The sequence below is a fragment of the Paralichthys olivaceus genome, chromosome 14 (genome assembly GCF_024713975.1).
Source record: "Paralichthys olivaceus isolate ysfri-2021 chromosome 14, ASM2471397v2, whole genome shotgun sequence".
In the NCBI taxonomy this organism is placed as follows: Eukaryota; Metazoa; Chordata; class Actinopteri; order Pleuronectiformes; family Paralichthyidae; genus Paralichthys; species Paralichthys olivaceus.
In genome coordinates this window covers 14,049,882-14,066,704 of record NC_091106.1, presented here as the reverse complement: position 1 = coordinate 14,066,704, position 16,823 = coordinate 14,049,882, and the positions used below count along the sequence as shown (strand labels likewise).

Here is a 16,823-nt window from a genome sequence, read left to right as displayed (position 1 = left end):
TATCATGAATGCTTTATCTTAAGGACGCCTCGAGAGAATCCTTTTAAATTTGGAAAAAATATTCACTTAGACTCCCTTATCAGATTTGGGGGGGGGGGGGGGGGGGTCAAAGGTCACGATCACCTCATATAAGTCTAGAAAACCTGTTTGTAGATTGAGGCTGCACTGGTTGATGGAGGCATGCAACCACAGGGCTGTAATTCTAGTTTTTCTCTGAAACACATGGTGAACAAAGAGCACGAATCATTGAAGACATTCAGTTTCGTCTTAAACTTTTATTTGCATGTCAAATTGAGACATGTCACCTACTAAAACCAAATTTGTTCAGCATTTTATTAACATTTTCCCCCACTGGTCATCTGCAGAAGTAAGGCACTATGCACACTGTATTCCATGTTATCTCGCTGCTCACATCTCCTCTAGCCTACTTTAATTTCAACTGTGCCACCGACCTCCATGTCATGCATTTCTCATTGACATGTTTTTCCAACTCCTCCGCATGTCTGCATAAGCTCAGTCCACAGCAGGGTGTAATTAAGCCTCTAAAGTGGCGGATTGCTCCAGAGCACGAGCACTTAGGCCAGAAAAATACAGCACAAAAAATTACTGAGCAGCAATTTGGAATAATCCCCTCCAGACATCCTCTAAACCCAAACTATCAGTTTTGACATAATACAGGGGTTTAATCTGAGTATAAATCTCCAAATCTCATAACGCAGGCTGGGGTAATCTCCCTCTGGCAGGCCTGCAGGGCTGCTGGAGTCAGATCGTCCAGCTGAAATGTTCAGACCACTGGCTTCACTATCAGATAGAGGTCAGAGGTCACAGAAAGGGGGTTAAGTGTCAAACAGTGGCACAATTTGAACCAAAGACTGAATGAACCACACGATCTTATCATGAAAGACCCTTTAGAAAGCAGTAGTTCCTTTTAGTCGAGTTATTGTGCAATGAATGTTTTCAGTTAAGAATGTTGTATAGGTGCAACATCCAGTTTAGGTTATGCTTCAACACAGTATCTTACATTTTATCATAGTGAAAGTGATTTATTCTGATAAATAAGCTACTGTATCAGTCTTTAAAACCTGCTTCGAGCTTTTACCTCTGTTCGTGACAAATGTCTTTGTAGTTCTTGTCACAACTCTGCCTTTAACAGGAGCGACGAGACTGTGCATCCACTCCTCTCCGCTGGGACCAGAGCTCTACCTGTTTCACATTTTCTCTCGTGCAGTGAATCCTGGAGTTTATTCATTCCCGCAGGAGCTGCAGATTTTGGTGTCCTTCATGCCCGAGTTACAGTCTGGCTGTGAGGCCCAGGGAGGTTAGTCAGCCGGTCTCCTGGGGCCGCTGGTGGGGCTGCGAGGAACCTTGACAACAAAAACCATCAGGTCTTTGGCCTTGTTGCCAAACGCACTGCGAATGACACCCACCGCGTGTTGATGAGTCACCCCCTGCAGACTCTCGCCATCCACGGACAACAGCTCATATCCTGCCTGCAGATGCAATCACAGGTAAAACAGGTAAATCCTTCATGCCAACTCATATTTCATGACTGCATATATGTTATCAGTTTCCTCCCCCTGTTTTTCTGTAGCAATCTGTCTCTTTCTACAACATTATTTCCATAAATCTGCAGTGATCATGTCTCTTAGCAAGAACCTGATTTATGCCACAGAGAATTGGGGCTCCTCTGTTACTTTAGCATATTCACACTGAAGGCCGTTGCTAGTGCACATATAAAGTTTCCCCGTCAGCACAAGGTTGTTGAAAACAAGAACATACACTGAGACAACCACACACACAGTTAGGATAGTTTGTTCGCTGTTTCCTGCAGGATGTGAGCAGAGAGTAGCGAATCTTTGGACCACCCGAGGAAAGGAACTTCCTCTGATGTCATCAGCGTTTGCCGAGGATGCACCTGCCTCATGTGCTCAGCCTCAGTGAAGGTTAGCAACACAAAACACAGATGCACACAAGGCCGATGGCCATTGTTGTATCCCCACCAATCATGTCTTTTTCCCTTTCCCTTTTCCTTTCCAGTCATTAGACAAAAATAGATGATTTTCCCCCCTCACTCTGTACCCGGAGGAGGTTACATCTGTGCTGCCCTGTGTTTGTCCTGGCAGGTTTTTCTTACAGCTCATCTGGTGTCCACCAATAACCTTATAGTGTTTTGTGAGAATTGCATCAAAAGATTTAGATCCATTTGACCAAAGAAGAGATTAAAATGGCTTTTTTCATTTTTGAAAAGTAATTTATTTGAATTAAATAGATCACAACCTAATCTGTCCCATCCTCTTTGCAGACATTTCCGAAGCGCTTTATGAGGCTTCCTCATCTGTAGCCAGTGGACGACACGATCCAAAAACAACATTGGTTGAAAAAATTACTGTTTGCAGGAGAGGATCAGAGAATTTGTTCATTTACCATTACACACACATTCAACTACTTTAGTTAACAAAGCAGAAGAGACACAGAGTCAGTTAGTGTCTATTAGGTTTACCACGCTAAAATGAATTCAGTCTAATACGACAGTCCTGAAATGAACCCTCCCTTTATGAAAGTGGTAATATTGAATCACACGTTTATTTCTATGGAGGATGATGCAATAGGTACTAAGATGATTGGCAAGAGAAGAACCTGTCTAATTTTAGCATTTTCATTGATTTCATACAATTCAGGCGTATTTGTGGTGTTGAGATCTACAAGTTTGTACAGTTTGATGCAAATCCAGATAATTATCCAGATATGGACGAAGAAAATGTTCGACCATGGTATGTGCTCCATTAAGTGACATTGTGAGTTGATTGTTAGGCAAGGCACGTTTATTTGTATACCAGTTTTGTAAGCCCAGAGATTTGTCTGGTAGGATACTGTGGTCGACTTTGTTGAAGAACCAGTAAGACTGAGGTCGACACCACTGTCTGTGTTTATGTAGATGTCATTAAAAACCTTAAAAACAGGAGCTGGTCCCAGTCTGTGGTGTGACTGAAAAACTGACTGGAACACATTCAGACAGTTTGTGGTGCTGTTTTGTGTTTCTTTTATTTTGTCCACCCTGTTTATATCAATGAGGGTGGTGGTGAACTAACCAATGCAGCAACAATTTTAACAGCTTTGTGATTAAAAAGATCAGTGGTACAAATAAAAAACTGAATCAAGCCCTCAACCACACAGAAGCCTACAAATCACAATGTCAAATCCACTCAGCCATCACATGCAGCGCTCTTTACTGTGCCCTCCTTCAGAGCCAGTTAAATGCAGGCACATGACACATTAGATAAAAGCAGGTGTTGGAGTCTAATGCACAGGAAAGAACACATACACATGACCTCACATACACACACAAAACAACACCGATTGTCTGTTATCATGTGTGGCTGAGGGGACAGGATGCATGTTAACACTGGCCTGGCCTGGTCTCACTTCCCTTTACAGAGCAGGGGGAGATAGCAGTGAGCCACAGAGCAGATTGGAGGGAGCCTATGATGTGATGTGTCAGGTAGAGATAACAGAAGTGGCTTCATATCTGTGTCTGAGGCTTCTAACATCTTTGTTTATAACCTCAGTGACGTGCACGGCTGCAAGGAGAGAAATGTCAGTTCAGTCCACTACTGTGATGCAGACTCACATTTCTCGACAATGATTAGATGAACCATGACATTTTGTCATTCGTGTGCCCTGGAAGATTAATTCTCTGGAATTGGATAACCCCTGATGTTACTTCTGGCGCCACCAGCAGGTGTAGGTTTTCAGTTATCCTGTATAATATGGTACAGATATTAATGCCACATGGGGAGTTTATCCTACAACCTTTATTAAACCCAGTTACACGTGGCATCTTTTGGACTTCTGTCCGTCCTGGGAGAGTGATCACCCACTTGTGTCTCTCACTGAGGTTTCTTGATTGACATTTGACAGCAAGTGTTGATTGATTCTTATCTTTGACTCCGGCCCTTAATGAATGAGCCTGTGGTTAAGTGCAGTGAATGAGTGTATCATGTGTGTTTAAGTGAACCAGGCCAAGATCACAGATGACTGTTAAGTTACTGTGCAGCCAATATATTACCAATACATTAGCAGAGTAGTGCTTATGTACCTCATGAATAATGGAGGTGATGGGCTACTTGAGATCGCGCTCGACTCATCTCGTCTCCAGTCCCTGCATCACCTTCAACCTCTCTCTTCTTACTTATAGCAGCAACAAGTCATAACCACAGGACACGTGTGTGACAGGTCCTTACACACACATGTAAGGACCTGTCCGCACGGACATTTAGTGTGGTTTAAAGTCAGGGTGTTATAATGAGGGAAAAGTGCAATCTGTTGAAAAACTGATGATGAAAAGTCGAAATTGCTAACACTCAAACAAAGGGCAATGAAAACATAGACTTAGCTGAGAATAAAAAAAAAAATCATGTATCACTGCTCACCTTCAGAGCTTCATTTGTAGACGCGGCTCCTCCTGGGAAGATTTTCTCAATCTTTATCATGGGCTGGACCCTTGACTCCATACCTCCAGAGATACTGATACCTGTAAACAAACATGGGACTCATTAGGAGCTGAGGCATTGCTTAATAGTAGCAGATTCCTGTGTTCTAACTTATACAGTGTATATTGTCCCTTTGGTCTTTTTCAGCTCATGTTCGACTCCAAATCCCTTTCAGTCAAATAGTAAGTGATGCCCTGACATCTGCTGGTTAATGAATATCGAGGACTGAAAAGATTAAAATGTATGGCTTTACAATTGTCATTTGGTAGGTTTTATTCTGCTCATATTCATATTGAACACACAGATTTTAAAACTATTTTAGATGCAAGCACCAAGAAATCTTTTAAAATACATCAGTTTACACTTTATTACACATGTTTCTGTCTTGTGCTCACCCAGTGACTGCTTGGCCTTTGAGATGGTCAACGTGCTGATTTCGTACTCCTCATGTGGCACAGTGGTTCTTCTTTTCACACCATTCTGTGCAGGTTGATTTACCTGCTGACTTCTCCCTCTGCCTGTGGACGGACTCTTGTCTCTCTGGGGCTCAAACACATCAGCCAGAGGCGTTCTCCCTCTCTGCTGTGAAGGAACAGGCACGCTGACCTCGGTGAAGCCCTGCTGCCTGCTCTGCCACCTGCCATCTACGCTGTCGGGACTCGCCTCCCTCCTCACTCTCCCCTGGCCGTTCCTCACAGGTGACCTCCCTCGCTCGGCAGCCACATCTCCTCGGTCAGACACGGACAACAAGGAGACCTCATCATACCGCGACGACCCGTTCTCCCGTCTGTTTGGGGAGTGATGGGGTTGGTGCCCACGATGAGTGCCGTGTGGTGATTCTGTGAGGAGGGAGCTGTGGGTGGGTGAGGGGCTCAGGGAACGGGACCGTATAGAGGAGGAAGCATAGCTGTCCACAGGTACATCCAGCAAGGGGGTGAAGACACATGATGGAGGCAGAATTCCTGACTGCTGTCCGGGCAAACGCAGGCGCTCCAACTCCTCAATCAACTGATTCTCCCGCAAAGGGTCCTGAACCGGCCGAAGGTGGAACCCACCCCTGTAGTCTGGACAATCATAACAGTGAGTTTGACTATAACCTGCAGGTTGTAGACAGATGTGGAACATCTGAACAAAAACACAGTGACGTGAGGGATATTCAGACTGAAAAGACTTAAAAAAAGACTTAAATTACTAAACTGTTTTAGCACTGCACTTTTATAACATAGTCAGACTCATGATGGACAGTTTAAACATCTCGATCAATGCAGAAAAAACAGATAATGTACTTTTTATTCCATGCGTTCCAGACCTCAATACCGGAGCTCAAACCCCTGATCTCTACTGCATAGACTATGGCTTTAAATGCACAAAATGGCAATGTTTGTATCTGGACAGTGTGGTTCTCACCAGAACCACCTGCACCTGTCACTTTTGAGTTGGTAGAACCAAATGTGGTTGAATGTGGGTTTTACTGAAACAATTGAACTGAAACTGAGCATCAAACTGAATTTCAGTGAAGTATAAGTTTGCCAGTTTCCTCTTATGATACATAATTTCTTCTCCCTCAGGACTAACTAAACTATTTGGTGATAATTCAATAGTTTGTTAAGAAGTCAGAGTCAGATAAACAAGGTAAATCACCCCTAAACACTGACACCACACTGATGCCCTGTCAGCCTCCCAATCCTTTCATAATGCTGACCCTTTGACCCCTAACCTGTGCCCACAGAAAGTGAGCTGGCTTCAGACGGCCTAAATTAAGACTGTATTGATTGTGTCTCAATTACTCTTGAATGAGGAAAATGCTCGGAGCGTCTCTGTATTGTTGAAGTGTCACACCGCACAGGTCTCAGTCCTTTTCATTCGCCCACAGAGATGTAACACAAGACTCTTCTTCAGCGCAGGCACAGGAAACCTGAGATATTGTGTGCATGCTAATGTGTGTCTTTGTGTTTACATATAAGTTTGGGAGGTGGGTATGCCAGGGACAGGAACTGTTTGTATGGGGATAGAAGTGATTTGAGGAATGAAAAACAAGAGCTGGTGAGGAAGGAGACAAAAGGTGAGAGTTTTATACCTCTTCTGTGTCTCATGTTTCCTCAGGGATCAGAGAAAAAACATAGACAGAGAGAGAGAGAGAGTGAGAAGAAAGAAGTGATGTCTAGAAAGAGAACAGGTGAGAGGAAGAACGTGTACCTGGGATTGGGGTGATGAGGTGACGTCGAGGGGTTCCACTGCGAGGGGAGCGCAGAGCAGGAGAACGCACTGAGAGGAAATAAACAACCAGACATTCAGACATCACTGATTTACCATATGTCTTTGTTTTTGTTTAATTCATTTAACTCTAACTCCATTTCTTTCTCTTTTATGCATTTTCACTGAAGATAGGGGAGAAGTGTTCCAATCAATTTCCAGAGAGAGAAGATAAGAGCTGATAAAAATGACAGTAAACTTTATGAGCTGCAGTGAGTTACTTCCCTTGCCTTGAATTTTGCCTCTAAGACTTTTTAAACTGGTCAACCTCGAGGCAGGCTGCAGGCAAAACTCAGGGAATATGGAGAACAATTACATAATTTTGAAGTAAGAAATTAAATTAAGACACTGAGTGCCATTCTAATTTCAGTCATTAGAATACTATTAGACTAGCACTTTTACGATAATGTCTTGTGCCTGATCTCTATAAATATCAGCATAAAAACCTTTTTCTTTTGAAGAATCTGACTCTCACTTTCCTCTGAAGACAAACCTACACTCTCACTTTCATGCAAACAGAATCTGCATGAATAAAAAATGTTGTGAAGTGCATTTCTTTTCTTACTCGAGCGACTCTTGAGAATGTCATACGCCTCCAGCTCAAAGGGAAGGACCATGCTGTCAAACAGACCCAACTTAGTGGTAGGTATCAGCATCCTGCAGAGGATATGATCACAGTCAGTCATTGACACATACTTGTACAGTATGTACACATATAAAAATATCTCACCTTATTTCTCTGAAAAGTAGCAGTTTCTCTGGCCTGTCCAAGATTGCCAAAAGGGGACGTACCAAATCCTCAATCATATTATCGGACAAAAACTGAGGAACAGACGAGATTGGTAAACAAGTGAGAGGAGAAGAATATGGAAAACCAACTATTATGTTGTTTACTATAAAGACTATAAAGAAAACAAGATTCTGATATTGTGACTTTTTTAGAAACTCTGCCTCTCGACTCGATACCCTCTGCAGCTGAGGAGGACCGGCAGAGGAGAGACAAACGGATCAGATGACAGCTGATATTTGATCGTAAGCATAAATGACAGCCCAAATCCGTCTTTTGTCTGAGCCGCTGGCAGACACACCTGTCACTGAAGGGCACTTAGCAACAGAAGGGACGATACTGCACACTTGAGCCCTCAAGTAGGGATTTTCATTCAGTGGAAGAAAGAACACACACACACACACACACACACACACACTTGAGAGCACCACTGAAGTGTTAGAGACGGTCATTTCAGATCGGGAACTCACGCGCTGACAGTGTCTCATCACAGCAGCCACCTCGTCCTGGCTGAGCAGCCTCTTTGCCACGTCCTCCACGTGATGCAGGGTCTCATTTCGAGGCAGAGGACAGTTGTCTTTAACCCCAGCTCGGGATTCCCTTGGAGAGGTCAATATCTGGAGAGGACGACCTCTCTTTTTACCTGAGGAATTAAAGTGAACATTGACCTTTATACAAATGGTCACTCATTTTTAACTGTTTTAACTTGCTTATTAGGTTAAAATTGAATTTTTGATTCTTGAAATTCGGTTTTATCGTAAAGCACTTAGTAACTTTGTTTTTGAAAAGTGCTGTATAAATAAAGTTATAAGTTTTATTATTATGATCAGAACTGTACCCCCAGAAATGATCAAACAGCTCATCAGAACCACTAATGAAATATAAGTGTAATGTGAAACCTAACACTATTTATATCTTATACTGGTTCCAGACCTCTGAGTCAAAAACATTTGGCTTTATTTAATAAGATGCAGAACATGTGCCGGTGAAAACAGAATGTCTTGTGACCGCAGCCTCACCTTTGTCAGCTCCATGGGATGGTGACCTGGAGCGGCTCTTCTCTTTACGCTCTCTCTTAAATAACAGGTTGACAAAGGTTTTGGAGCGCTGCAGGCTTGTTTTACCCTCTCCCGAGCTCTTCTCCTTCTTCTGCCTCTTCTTCTTCTGCCTGTCCTCTAAAGGTAGAAAGTGAATGGGAAGTCGCTCTAAATCAGAATATGAAGTCTATACAGATACATTTATAACATTCGTATTAAATATGACTTATTTCACAGATTTTAACATTGTGGGTGAGGTCAGCACTGGCTGTCTAATGTAAACTAAAACTACCGGCCTGTGGTTGTATGCCTGTGTCATTTTTTCAGTAAAAATATATATTTTTTAAAACTCATACATGAGCTTTGAACCACTCAAAGGGACAAAAAGGGTTTTAAAGGGTCATCCTTTGGTCCAAGTCAGTCTGTCTCATCAGTCCTTTTTTGGGGGCTAAATGAAAATTTGACTGTTGACCAGCAAAATGTAATCAGTTCATTTTTCAGTCCAACTGAAGGTTTGTACCAAATATGAGGAAATTCCCTCAAGGCCCTTCTTAAGATATAATGTTCACAAGAATGGGCAGATGACAAAAAAACTAAAAACATAATGCCTCCAACCACTGGCTGTTTCTGGAAAAATTCTAACTAGTAATTTAACTAATTTACTAACTAATTTTGAGCAGGCAGTTGAATGTCATCTTTGCTGCAATTGATCTTGTTTGTACTCTAAAGATTGTTGATTAAGAATAGCCCATTCTGCATTTGTTGAAAACACAATCCATTAGGCTTTCAACTGCTCCATGCTCAACAGTTAGCCAGTAACACTGGTGATACACACTCTCTGCTACGAGTTTAAACTGTTCATTTCTCTTCCAGTCAGCTCCTCTGTTCGAGGCAGTAAATCTGCCACTGTGGAAAGTAACACAGTAACACTGATGAATTGCAGCTACACCAACCTGAACGCACACCCCACATCCATTTGGAGCGCTACAGTGAAGTGCTCCAGCTTACATAACAAACGTCCAATCAGCCCTGGGCTTTGCCCCAAGCCTCCGCCAGGTCCTGGAGGTATGAATGAGCTGGATAAATTGAAAAGGAAAAGCTAATAACTCAACCGCCCCACCAAGGTTTGGATGGATAATTTCTCCGTATGCTTGTTCTTATTTATTTCTCAGAGGCACAACAAGTGAGACTAAAGGTCGGTGATTAATCATGAGTCTTTGTTAACTTTATGCTCCTGGACAGGTTCAGTCTGGAGCTTAAATCAGCCTGGTCTGGATGTTCTTGTTTACTTCATGGAGTGATAAAGGCATGAGGGGTCTCTAAAGATCTGTGAAGCGTTTCTGATGATGGATATCATTTTCACAAGTGAATGAAGGTGTTGTCAAGAAGTTAAGTCAACTGTGATGGAAGACACTGCCAACACAAAGTATAGCCTGACTGATACTAGCCACATAGGACTTTATAAAATCTGATAGGGACGCATCGACCTATACTGCTAATTATAAAAACTAGTTTTATTTTTGATGAGGGCCCATCATTTGGTTCACAGATATGTCCCTGACTCTTTGCAAACTGGTCAGTGTTCTCTGTCAAACTATGTCATAAATACAGCTTATTAATCATTTAGACACGTTTTACATTTTCTGTGCTGCATGAGTCTTCAGCTCTCACCTGACTCAGTGATGTGGCTCTGGGAACGTCTGATGGGTTTCCTTGGTCTGCTCAGGGCCATCAATGCCGCCGTCTTAGGTGAGTGTTTCTCTACTTCCTGGTCACCACTTGACAACATCCTCGTCCGTCCCTGCCCTCCTTCCCCAGCTCCTCCCATCTCCCTCGGCCCTTCCCCTTTCCCACGTATGACAGTGTCCTTCAGTAGAACTGTGGCACCTACACTCCGGCTGGTGTCTGTCCCCACCAGCCTGTCGGGGTACGATCCGTTAAGAGGGGAGGGGTGGTCCATGTAGTTTGGAGGGTGGGGGTCAGTTTGCATGGCAGTGTCAGCAGTTCGCTCGGCACTGCTTGGACGACGGGAGCGGTCCTCTGTGGAGATGGCCACATCTACCATGTCCAGGCCGAAGACGGGAGGGAAGAGGACCTGGGACAGACCACTGAGGGAGCTGAGAGGGGTGCTGGAGGACAGCGAGGACACAGAGGAGTTGGAGTCTGAACCCTGAGGGAATGGTGAAGGGTCTCCATTGGCCACTGTAGAAAACAATCAATACTGAATTTTGTGAATGAATAGGAACTGTGTGACTACAATACCTTATAAAACTCTCCAGTTGCTACAACAACATACACATGCACACAGAAGAGCCTTCATTTCATTATTTTACATAGTGTGCTTTGTTTGGATTAAACCCCATCTGCCCCCGGTAATCCTCTGAGAGACAGAATATAAACCAGGAGTTGTTCTGTTTCTTTTTTTTTTTATAAATCAAACTACAAAATGACTCAGCATCTTAACCCATATATGAGGTCGTGCTCTGTTCCAGATGACTGAGGAGCATTCGAGTTCACTGAATTAATCCCTTCCTGTGTTCAGAAGTGCTTGTATCAAAATGGACCACAAAGAGTTTGAGTATAAACTGCATGACTGAGCCCACTCTCCTAGAAAAACATACACACGTGCAGTACAAATGGCTTTGCAAACAGAAATCGGAATTTTTAACTCTGAATCACCAAGTCACATCTTCAATGTTTTACTAAAAACGGCCTCTATCTTGTAAAATCATATTTTGTGGAACAGTCACCATACATTTGTCAAGCCAGCCGTATTCTGCCACCATCTCCTTGTACGCAGGGTATCTGCCAGCTTCCTGTTGAAATCAAAAACACGAAATCATCAGCATGAAATATGAAAACATCAACATCATCAGACTAGAAATACAACGAGTGAACCAGCATCTCAATAAAATCAGCTAAACACCTCACAGAGTGCATATATAATTTTCAACAAAAGCTGGGTGTGTGTGAGTTTTGTTACTGCGTGACTCTGACCCATAATGTGTCTATCACAGGACAGAATGAAGACATAAATTTAGGCTTTCTGTTGATTATAACCTGATCCCTGACTGCCTTTGAATAATGAACGTCGTCCCTGGCTGTTTTTCACACGTGGAACCTGAGATCAGAGGAGTAAAATGACCGCGCAGCAAAGTTAGAGAGCTAAGAGCACACACACACAACACAACACACATGTGCCCATTGATACACACAAACATAAACACATGATTCCTTTAAAATGACACAGGTTAAGTGACGTGACCTTGCACACATGCATGCACACTGACACATAAGGAATTCAAGGGCTGTAAGCCAGCTGTGTGCTCTGCTGGGCATATTCCTTCTGTCCACTCTTGAGAAGAGCTGGTGTTATTTAACAGGCTGTGTCATTTATTATTGTGTCATGCTACTCGAAGTACCCAATCAGCTGTTATGTTTGAACCTGAGCAGATGAATACCGCTTCTTGCAACGCTGCACCACATTATTCAGATCAGACATAACCTGCATTAAATCATTTTTGGACGTTTACAGGCAACAAGCTGTAAAAACATTGACGAATTATTACCTTGTTAGTTTTGCTAAGATGTTGGTGCTCATTTATCTCACCGACATTTAGCAACATCAGTTCAAGTGGATTTTGTTTTTGACAACCAGATGTCCAATATCCACTTTCCTTTAAACTCTCTCTCAACCAGCCTCTGATGCAAATATGTTGCTCCACTATGTTCAACAACTAGTTGCTAAATGTGTGTGTGTGCTAATTAGTAGTGAGCAGGTAGTGCAAGAAAGAAAGAAAATTGGAATGATGACGGAAATTATGGGTTGAAACCCAAAACAATGAGGTTAAAGAGGCTAATATTTGCCATAGAGCTTTTTCTCTGTCACAAACATAAAACTCTTTTACCCCAGCTTTAAATGTGACCTCAAATTTATCTGTAAAATTGTTTCTCACCCTTATGGTCAACATCACATGGGTGTGGCTCTTCAGGACCTCAACTGCATTGCTGTGGGTGATGTCTTCAAAGCTCACCCCGTTGGCTGCAAGGATTTGATCACCCATTTTGATGCCATGCTGCTCTGCGAGCCCACCTGGGTCCAGCCTGCAGAGAAAATACATGACATGGGTTGAACTTGGGCTCCAATACACAAAGAATCAACCAGTCCTATCTGTATGATGTTGATTATGATTTCAAGGCTCATACTTAGAGACATAAATCCCCAGCCCGAACTCTTTGCCTCCTCTGATGTTGAAGCCCAGACAGTAGTCGTCTGAAGTGGTGAAGAGATGGACGATCCTGCGGAGGGCGCTGTCCGAACTGGCGTCTGATGGTGTACGGCCACTCTCCTCCACCACCATCCGCCGGTGAATCAGATCCACCCTGTGTAAGAGAGGACACATACATACACACACACTTGAAAACATTCACCTGAACTAATTTCTCTTTCTCTACTGAATTCAGGCCTGTCAGTGCCGGTTAATCAAATAGCCATAAAGGTCAGAGCGGTAATCCATCCACTGCTGCTACATGAAACCAAGATACAGTATATCCCAAAGAAAGATAACCAGAGTGACCTACAGTCAAGTGATAAGACTACATAAAACAACAGCCACGCAAAGGTCAGTGCTGCTACAGCAAGGTTGTACATTGCACATTACATAATAATATTGTCTTAATCTATTTGGTTAAGCTGTTCAATTGACTGTGTGCTGTAAATATTTAATGATAGATTAAAATACTTTGTGTTAGACTTATCCTCATTGACAAAGCCTGAGCCTCTGAGGTGAGTGTCCTCACCATGTGGTCTTCTCCTTGGAGTAGCGGATGCCGGGGATCTTTCCAACCCGTCTCACCACCATCCTCAGCCTGTTGTTGCCTGTCAGGACCTTCACAGCGCTGCTCATGGTGATGCTCTCCAAGCTGACACCGTTCACCTCCACCAGCTTATCGCCCACAGTCAGCCCAGCCTCCGCTGCACACACAAGGTGGAACTCAGGATGACACACAGGAGCAAAGGTCACATGTCAACAACATGCCCAAACACACGTCCTCCAAACCTGCAGAGCTGTCATCCTCCACCTTGCTGACAAATATACCAAGTCCATGTTCAGAGCCTCCGCGGACACTGAAACCCAGACGCCCATCAGGACTCTTGTCTACTGTCACTGTGTGAATGTCTTCACTTTCATCACCTCCTGCAAACACACACACACACACACACGTACCTGTGTCTACAATAAGGTTTGAAAATCATCTTCAGAAATTCTTGATAAACAATTATGTAATTTTTGATGCATTAATACAAAAGTTGCATTTAATACACTTGGTCAAAGTGGAGCTAATTTTAACACCTGAAACGTGCTGCAGGGTAGTTCATATTATTTTCCATCAATTAAACAATTAACTGACAAAACTTCTCAGCTCTAGTATCTACAGTATATTGTACCATTAATAAAATATTGGTGCTCTAAACTCTGCCAGTGGTGCTGCGTGTGTTACCAAGGCAACAGAGGATCGTTATCACGCCCAGACCTCACCATCAACAGGTGCGTTGATGAGAATGACCCGGCCCATTGGCGAGGACGTCCTGCGTCTATGGCGCTGCTGTTTCTTCAGCATGTAACGTGTGGTGCTGTGGGAACCCCCGGCCTGGCCTCCATTATTAAAGTGGGGGTGCCTGCCTCCGTTTGTCATCTCCCTCCATCCAGGGGGGTGAGCGGAGTGAGCCATGCTATGTGTCTGGTGATTCTTCCTTTCGTCATCCAGACAGGAGGATGTCTGGGGTCAGCTGCCAGGAGGGAAGAGGTGCAGCCTGGGATTTGGGGGAAGGACGTGGGCCACAGGTGTCGTGGGGAACTGGACTTGTTTGCACCTGCTGGTCCAAAGTGGATGATGTAATGATAATAAATGACTTGCTTTTCACCAAAGCAACCAATTTACAGAGCTGTAGGCAACTCACCTTCATCAAAACCAGTTTCAAACCATAAATAAGGCTTTAGACGAAAATCCGAGGAGAAAATGTGACGTAGAAAAGCCAGGCGTTAAACGTTTCCACACATCTGAATGAACGAAATATAAATCCATTTGAAAATTATGGCAAAAAAGTAATGTCTCTGTCTGAACAATGGAATCTGGATTTCCAATTTTCTTTTGGATGAAATCCTAATTTTCTTAATAGCTTAGTCATGTTGTTGTAATCCACAAGAGTCCTTTGTAGCCTCTGAATCCATCTCCACAGAGTCCAGGGTGCGTGGCTGTTCTCCACTGCTTCAGCTGAGTGGCTGCAGGCCTCTCTGCAGAGGAGTCAGCGGTGCATGGTGATTCCCCTCGGGTCATGTTTAATTAAATGAATACCTGTTGTGAGAAGAATAAGCAATATGTGGTTAGAAGTTTGAGATGGGAGAAATACAACTCATAAAAACATATTAACATTGTTTGATTTGCTGTTTCTATTCAATAATGACACAGTTGTAATGATAAATAGAATGTCACCTTCAAAAGGATTTGTTCATTAGGTACACCTTGTTAAAATGATCCTGTCTAAAACAGCAACCCTTTGGAGGATGTTGTTTGTGCTTCTGTTGAACTGTGTTATGCCAACGGGTGTATATCTGTGTAAATCCTGCAATCCATATGGACTTTAGTCCAGAAGTCCTGCAGTCCTTTTTCTGTAGGTAGCAAGTCAAACAGTAAATTGGAGCAGTCTGAATCTGAAACTATGAATCAAAGAGCTAAAGATGAGTGAAACGATGGAGGACGATGTTACACAACCTCACAACACAAAACATACTGTTAATGGCTTGTACCTGACATATAAATAATTGGTACATAATGATTTATTACAGTTTATAAAGGCTGTATAAACAGTCCCCTATCAGACAGTGAAGCTGAGAATAAAGTTTCCCTCCTGAAAACACCTGTTCTCTCACCTTCTTATCAGTCAGCACCATGGACAGCCACTTAGTTAGTGTGGACTTCACAAACAACTGAAATAGTTTCTGTTTATCTGATCTATATTATCATGAATGAATCCGCAGTCACTAACTATAACTAACTAACTAAACCTCTGGATCACCTGTAGACAACATCTGCCTCTGTACAACTGTAACATGAACACAGTCTAAACTTGTTCCTGTTGATCCATTAAACTGTGAAACATTAGAGGAATAGAAACATTAAGCGGTGCCTGTTACCTGTTGTGTCCGTGTTTTGCAGGACGAGCTCGGACAGAGACGCTTCAGTGACACCTCCGGAGTATTAGTGTCACCTCATTTGTTCTCCGGGCGACCATTATTGTCTTAAGAGCTGTAAGCCTTTTACACAAAGCCCCTGCAGCTGTGCGGCCATTAGCTCCGCACCGATGCTGACTTAGTGCACTAATTGCACAACATTAACACGGGTTCGGGTCTGCGGCAGCTTGTCCTCAGGTAAACCTGACTGATAACCTGCTGATGAAGTCCATGTTTGTTCTGTGAAACTCCAGAGAGGTGGAGGTGGAGAAAGCTGAGCTGACCGTCTCCACCATGAAGGCCACACAGATGAATAAACAACCCCACCCGGTGGCCAGGGGTGTCATGTCAGGTCTTTGTCTGATTTTAAACTCAGTCTGAATCTGAATTGAAATATTTTTGACTAGTTGATTAACACAATTCATGTATAGTCCATCGATAAGACATCACAGTTCGAACAAAGTTTCACATTTCAGCAATTGTTAAACTATTGTAAATACAAGAAAAATAACCATAAAAAGGACAAAATAAACAAAAGAAGTAAGTATTTATGATAACAAATACATACAGCAGCATAAATGAATAACATGCCACAGTGACCTCCTTGATTTCCACGCTTTTCATGCTCTCTTGACATTTTCTCACCGGTTACCTCCAGCAGTGCACAGTATCTCAATGCATTCACTTAAACTTATGAACTGAAGTTTTTATACTTTAAATTGCTTGAGTATTTTTCTTTGTCCTGCTACTTTATACTCTCTTTTTACTCCACTAGAATTGGAAATATTGCACTTATTCCATCAGGCTGTACTTTAGTCAAAAATGTGTAGATTAAGACTGTGTATAATAATAATAATATTCCTTCTGTATTGAAAGGTGCGTATTCTGTACGTGCTCTCTGTGTTTTCTTTTTTTTATTTCATTTATTTTGCTATCTATCTATCTACGTCAGTGGCTGTTAACCAATCATGTACCGTATTTGCACCACGCCCACCTTCTCATGCCCTTCATGACAAACACCGCC

At 42.8% G+C, this 16,823-nt stretch overlaps 1 protein-coding gene across 2 annotated transcripts; it reads right to left on the bottom strand.

Moving 5' to 3' along the window:
* Positions 1–266: 266 nt before the first annotated feature.
* On the bottom strand, positions 267–15,936 carry pdzd7a (PDZ domain containing 7a). Of its 2 annotated transcripts, none has more exons than XR_011246039.1 (16): positions 14,108–14,436; positions 13,628–13,765; positions 13,368–13,542; positions 12,774–12,950; positions 12,524–12,671; positions 11,323–11,383; positions 10,239–10,769; positions 8,550–8,705; positions 8,001–8,173; positions 7,474–7,565; positions 7,309–7,400; positions 6,687–6,755; positions 4,886–5,554; positions 4,431–4,531; positions 1,100–1,490; positions 267–801 (listed from the first exon to the last, which is right to left on the bottom strand). XR_011246039.1 is itself a non-coding variant. In XM_069538608.1 (16 exons), the coding sequence occupies exons 2-16, from the start codon at positions 14,298–14,300 to the stop codon at positions 1,320–1,322; spliced, it is 2,946 nt and encodes a 981-aa protein (XP_069394709.1). In that variant the 5' UTR covers positions 14,301–14,924; positions 15,764–15,936; the 3' UTR covers positions 267–1,319. The 2 variants fall into 2 exon arrangements, 1 of the variants encoding a protein (XP_069394709.1); XM_069538608.1 differs by adding an exon at positions 15,764–15,936 and having other exon boundaries at positions 267–1,490; positions 14,108–14,924.
* Between the last annotated feature and the right edge of the window lie 887 nt (positions 15,937–16,823).

What these genes read in the sequence shown, in the direction of transcription:
- pdzd7a (XM_069538608.1), bottom strand. Translation starts at nt 14,300, where the DNA reads ATGGCTCACTCCGCTCACCCCCCTGGATGGAGGGAGATGACAAACGGA. An exon ending in GGAGGATGACAGCTCTGCAG is followed by an intron (nt 13,543 to 13,627) that starts GTTTGGAGGACG and finishes TTGTGTGTGCAG; the next exon opens with CGGAGGCTGGGCTGACTGTG. An exon ending in CTACTTTTCAGAGAAATAAG is followed by an intron (nt 7,401 to 7,473) that starts GTGAGATATTTT and finishes TATCCTCTGCAG; the next exon opens with GATGCTGATACCTACCACTA.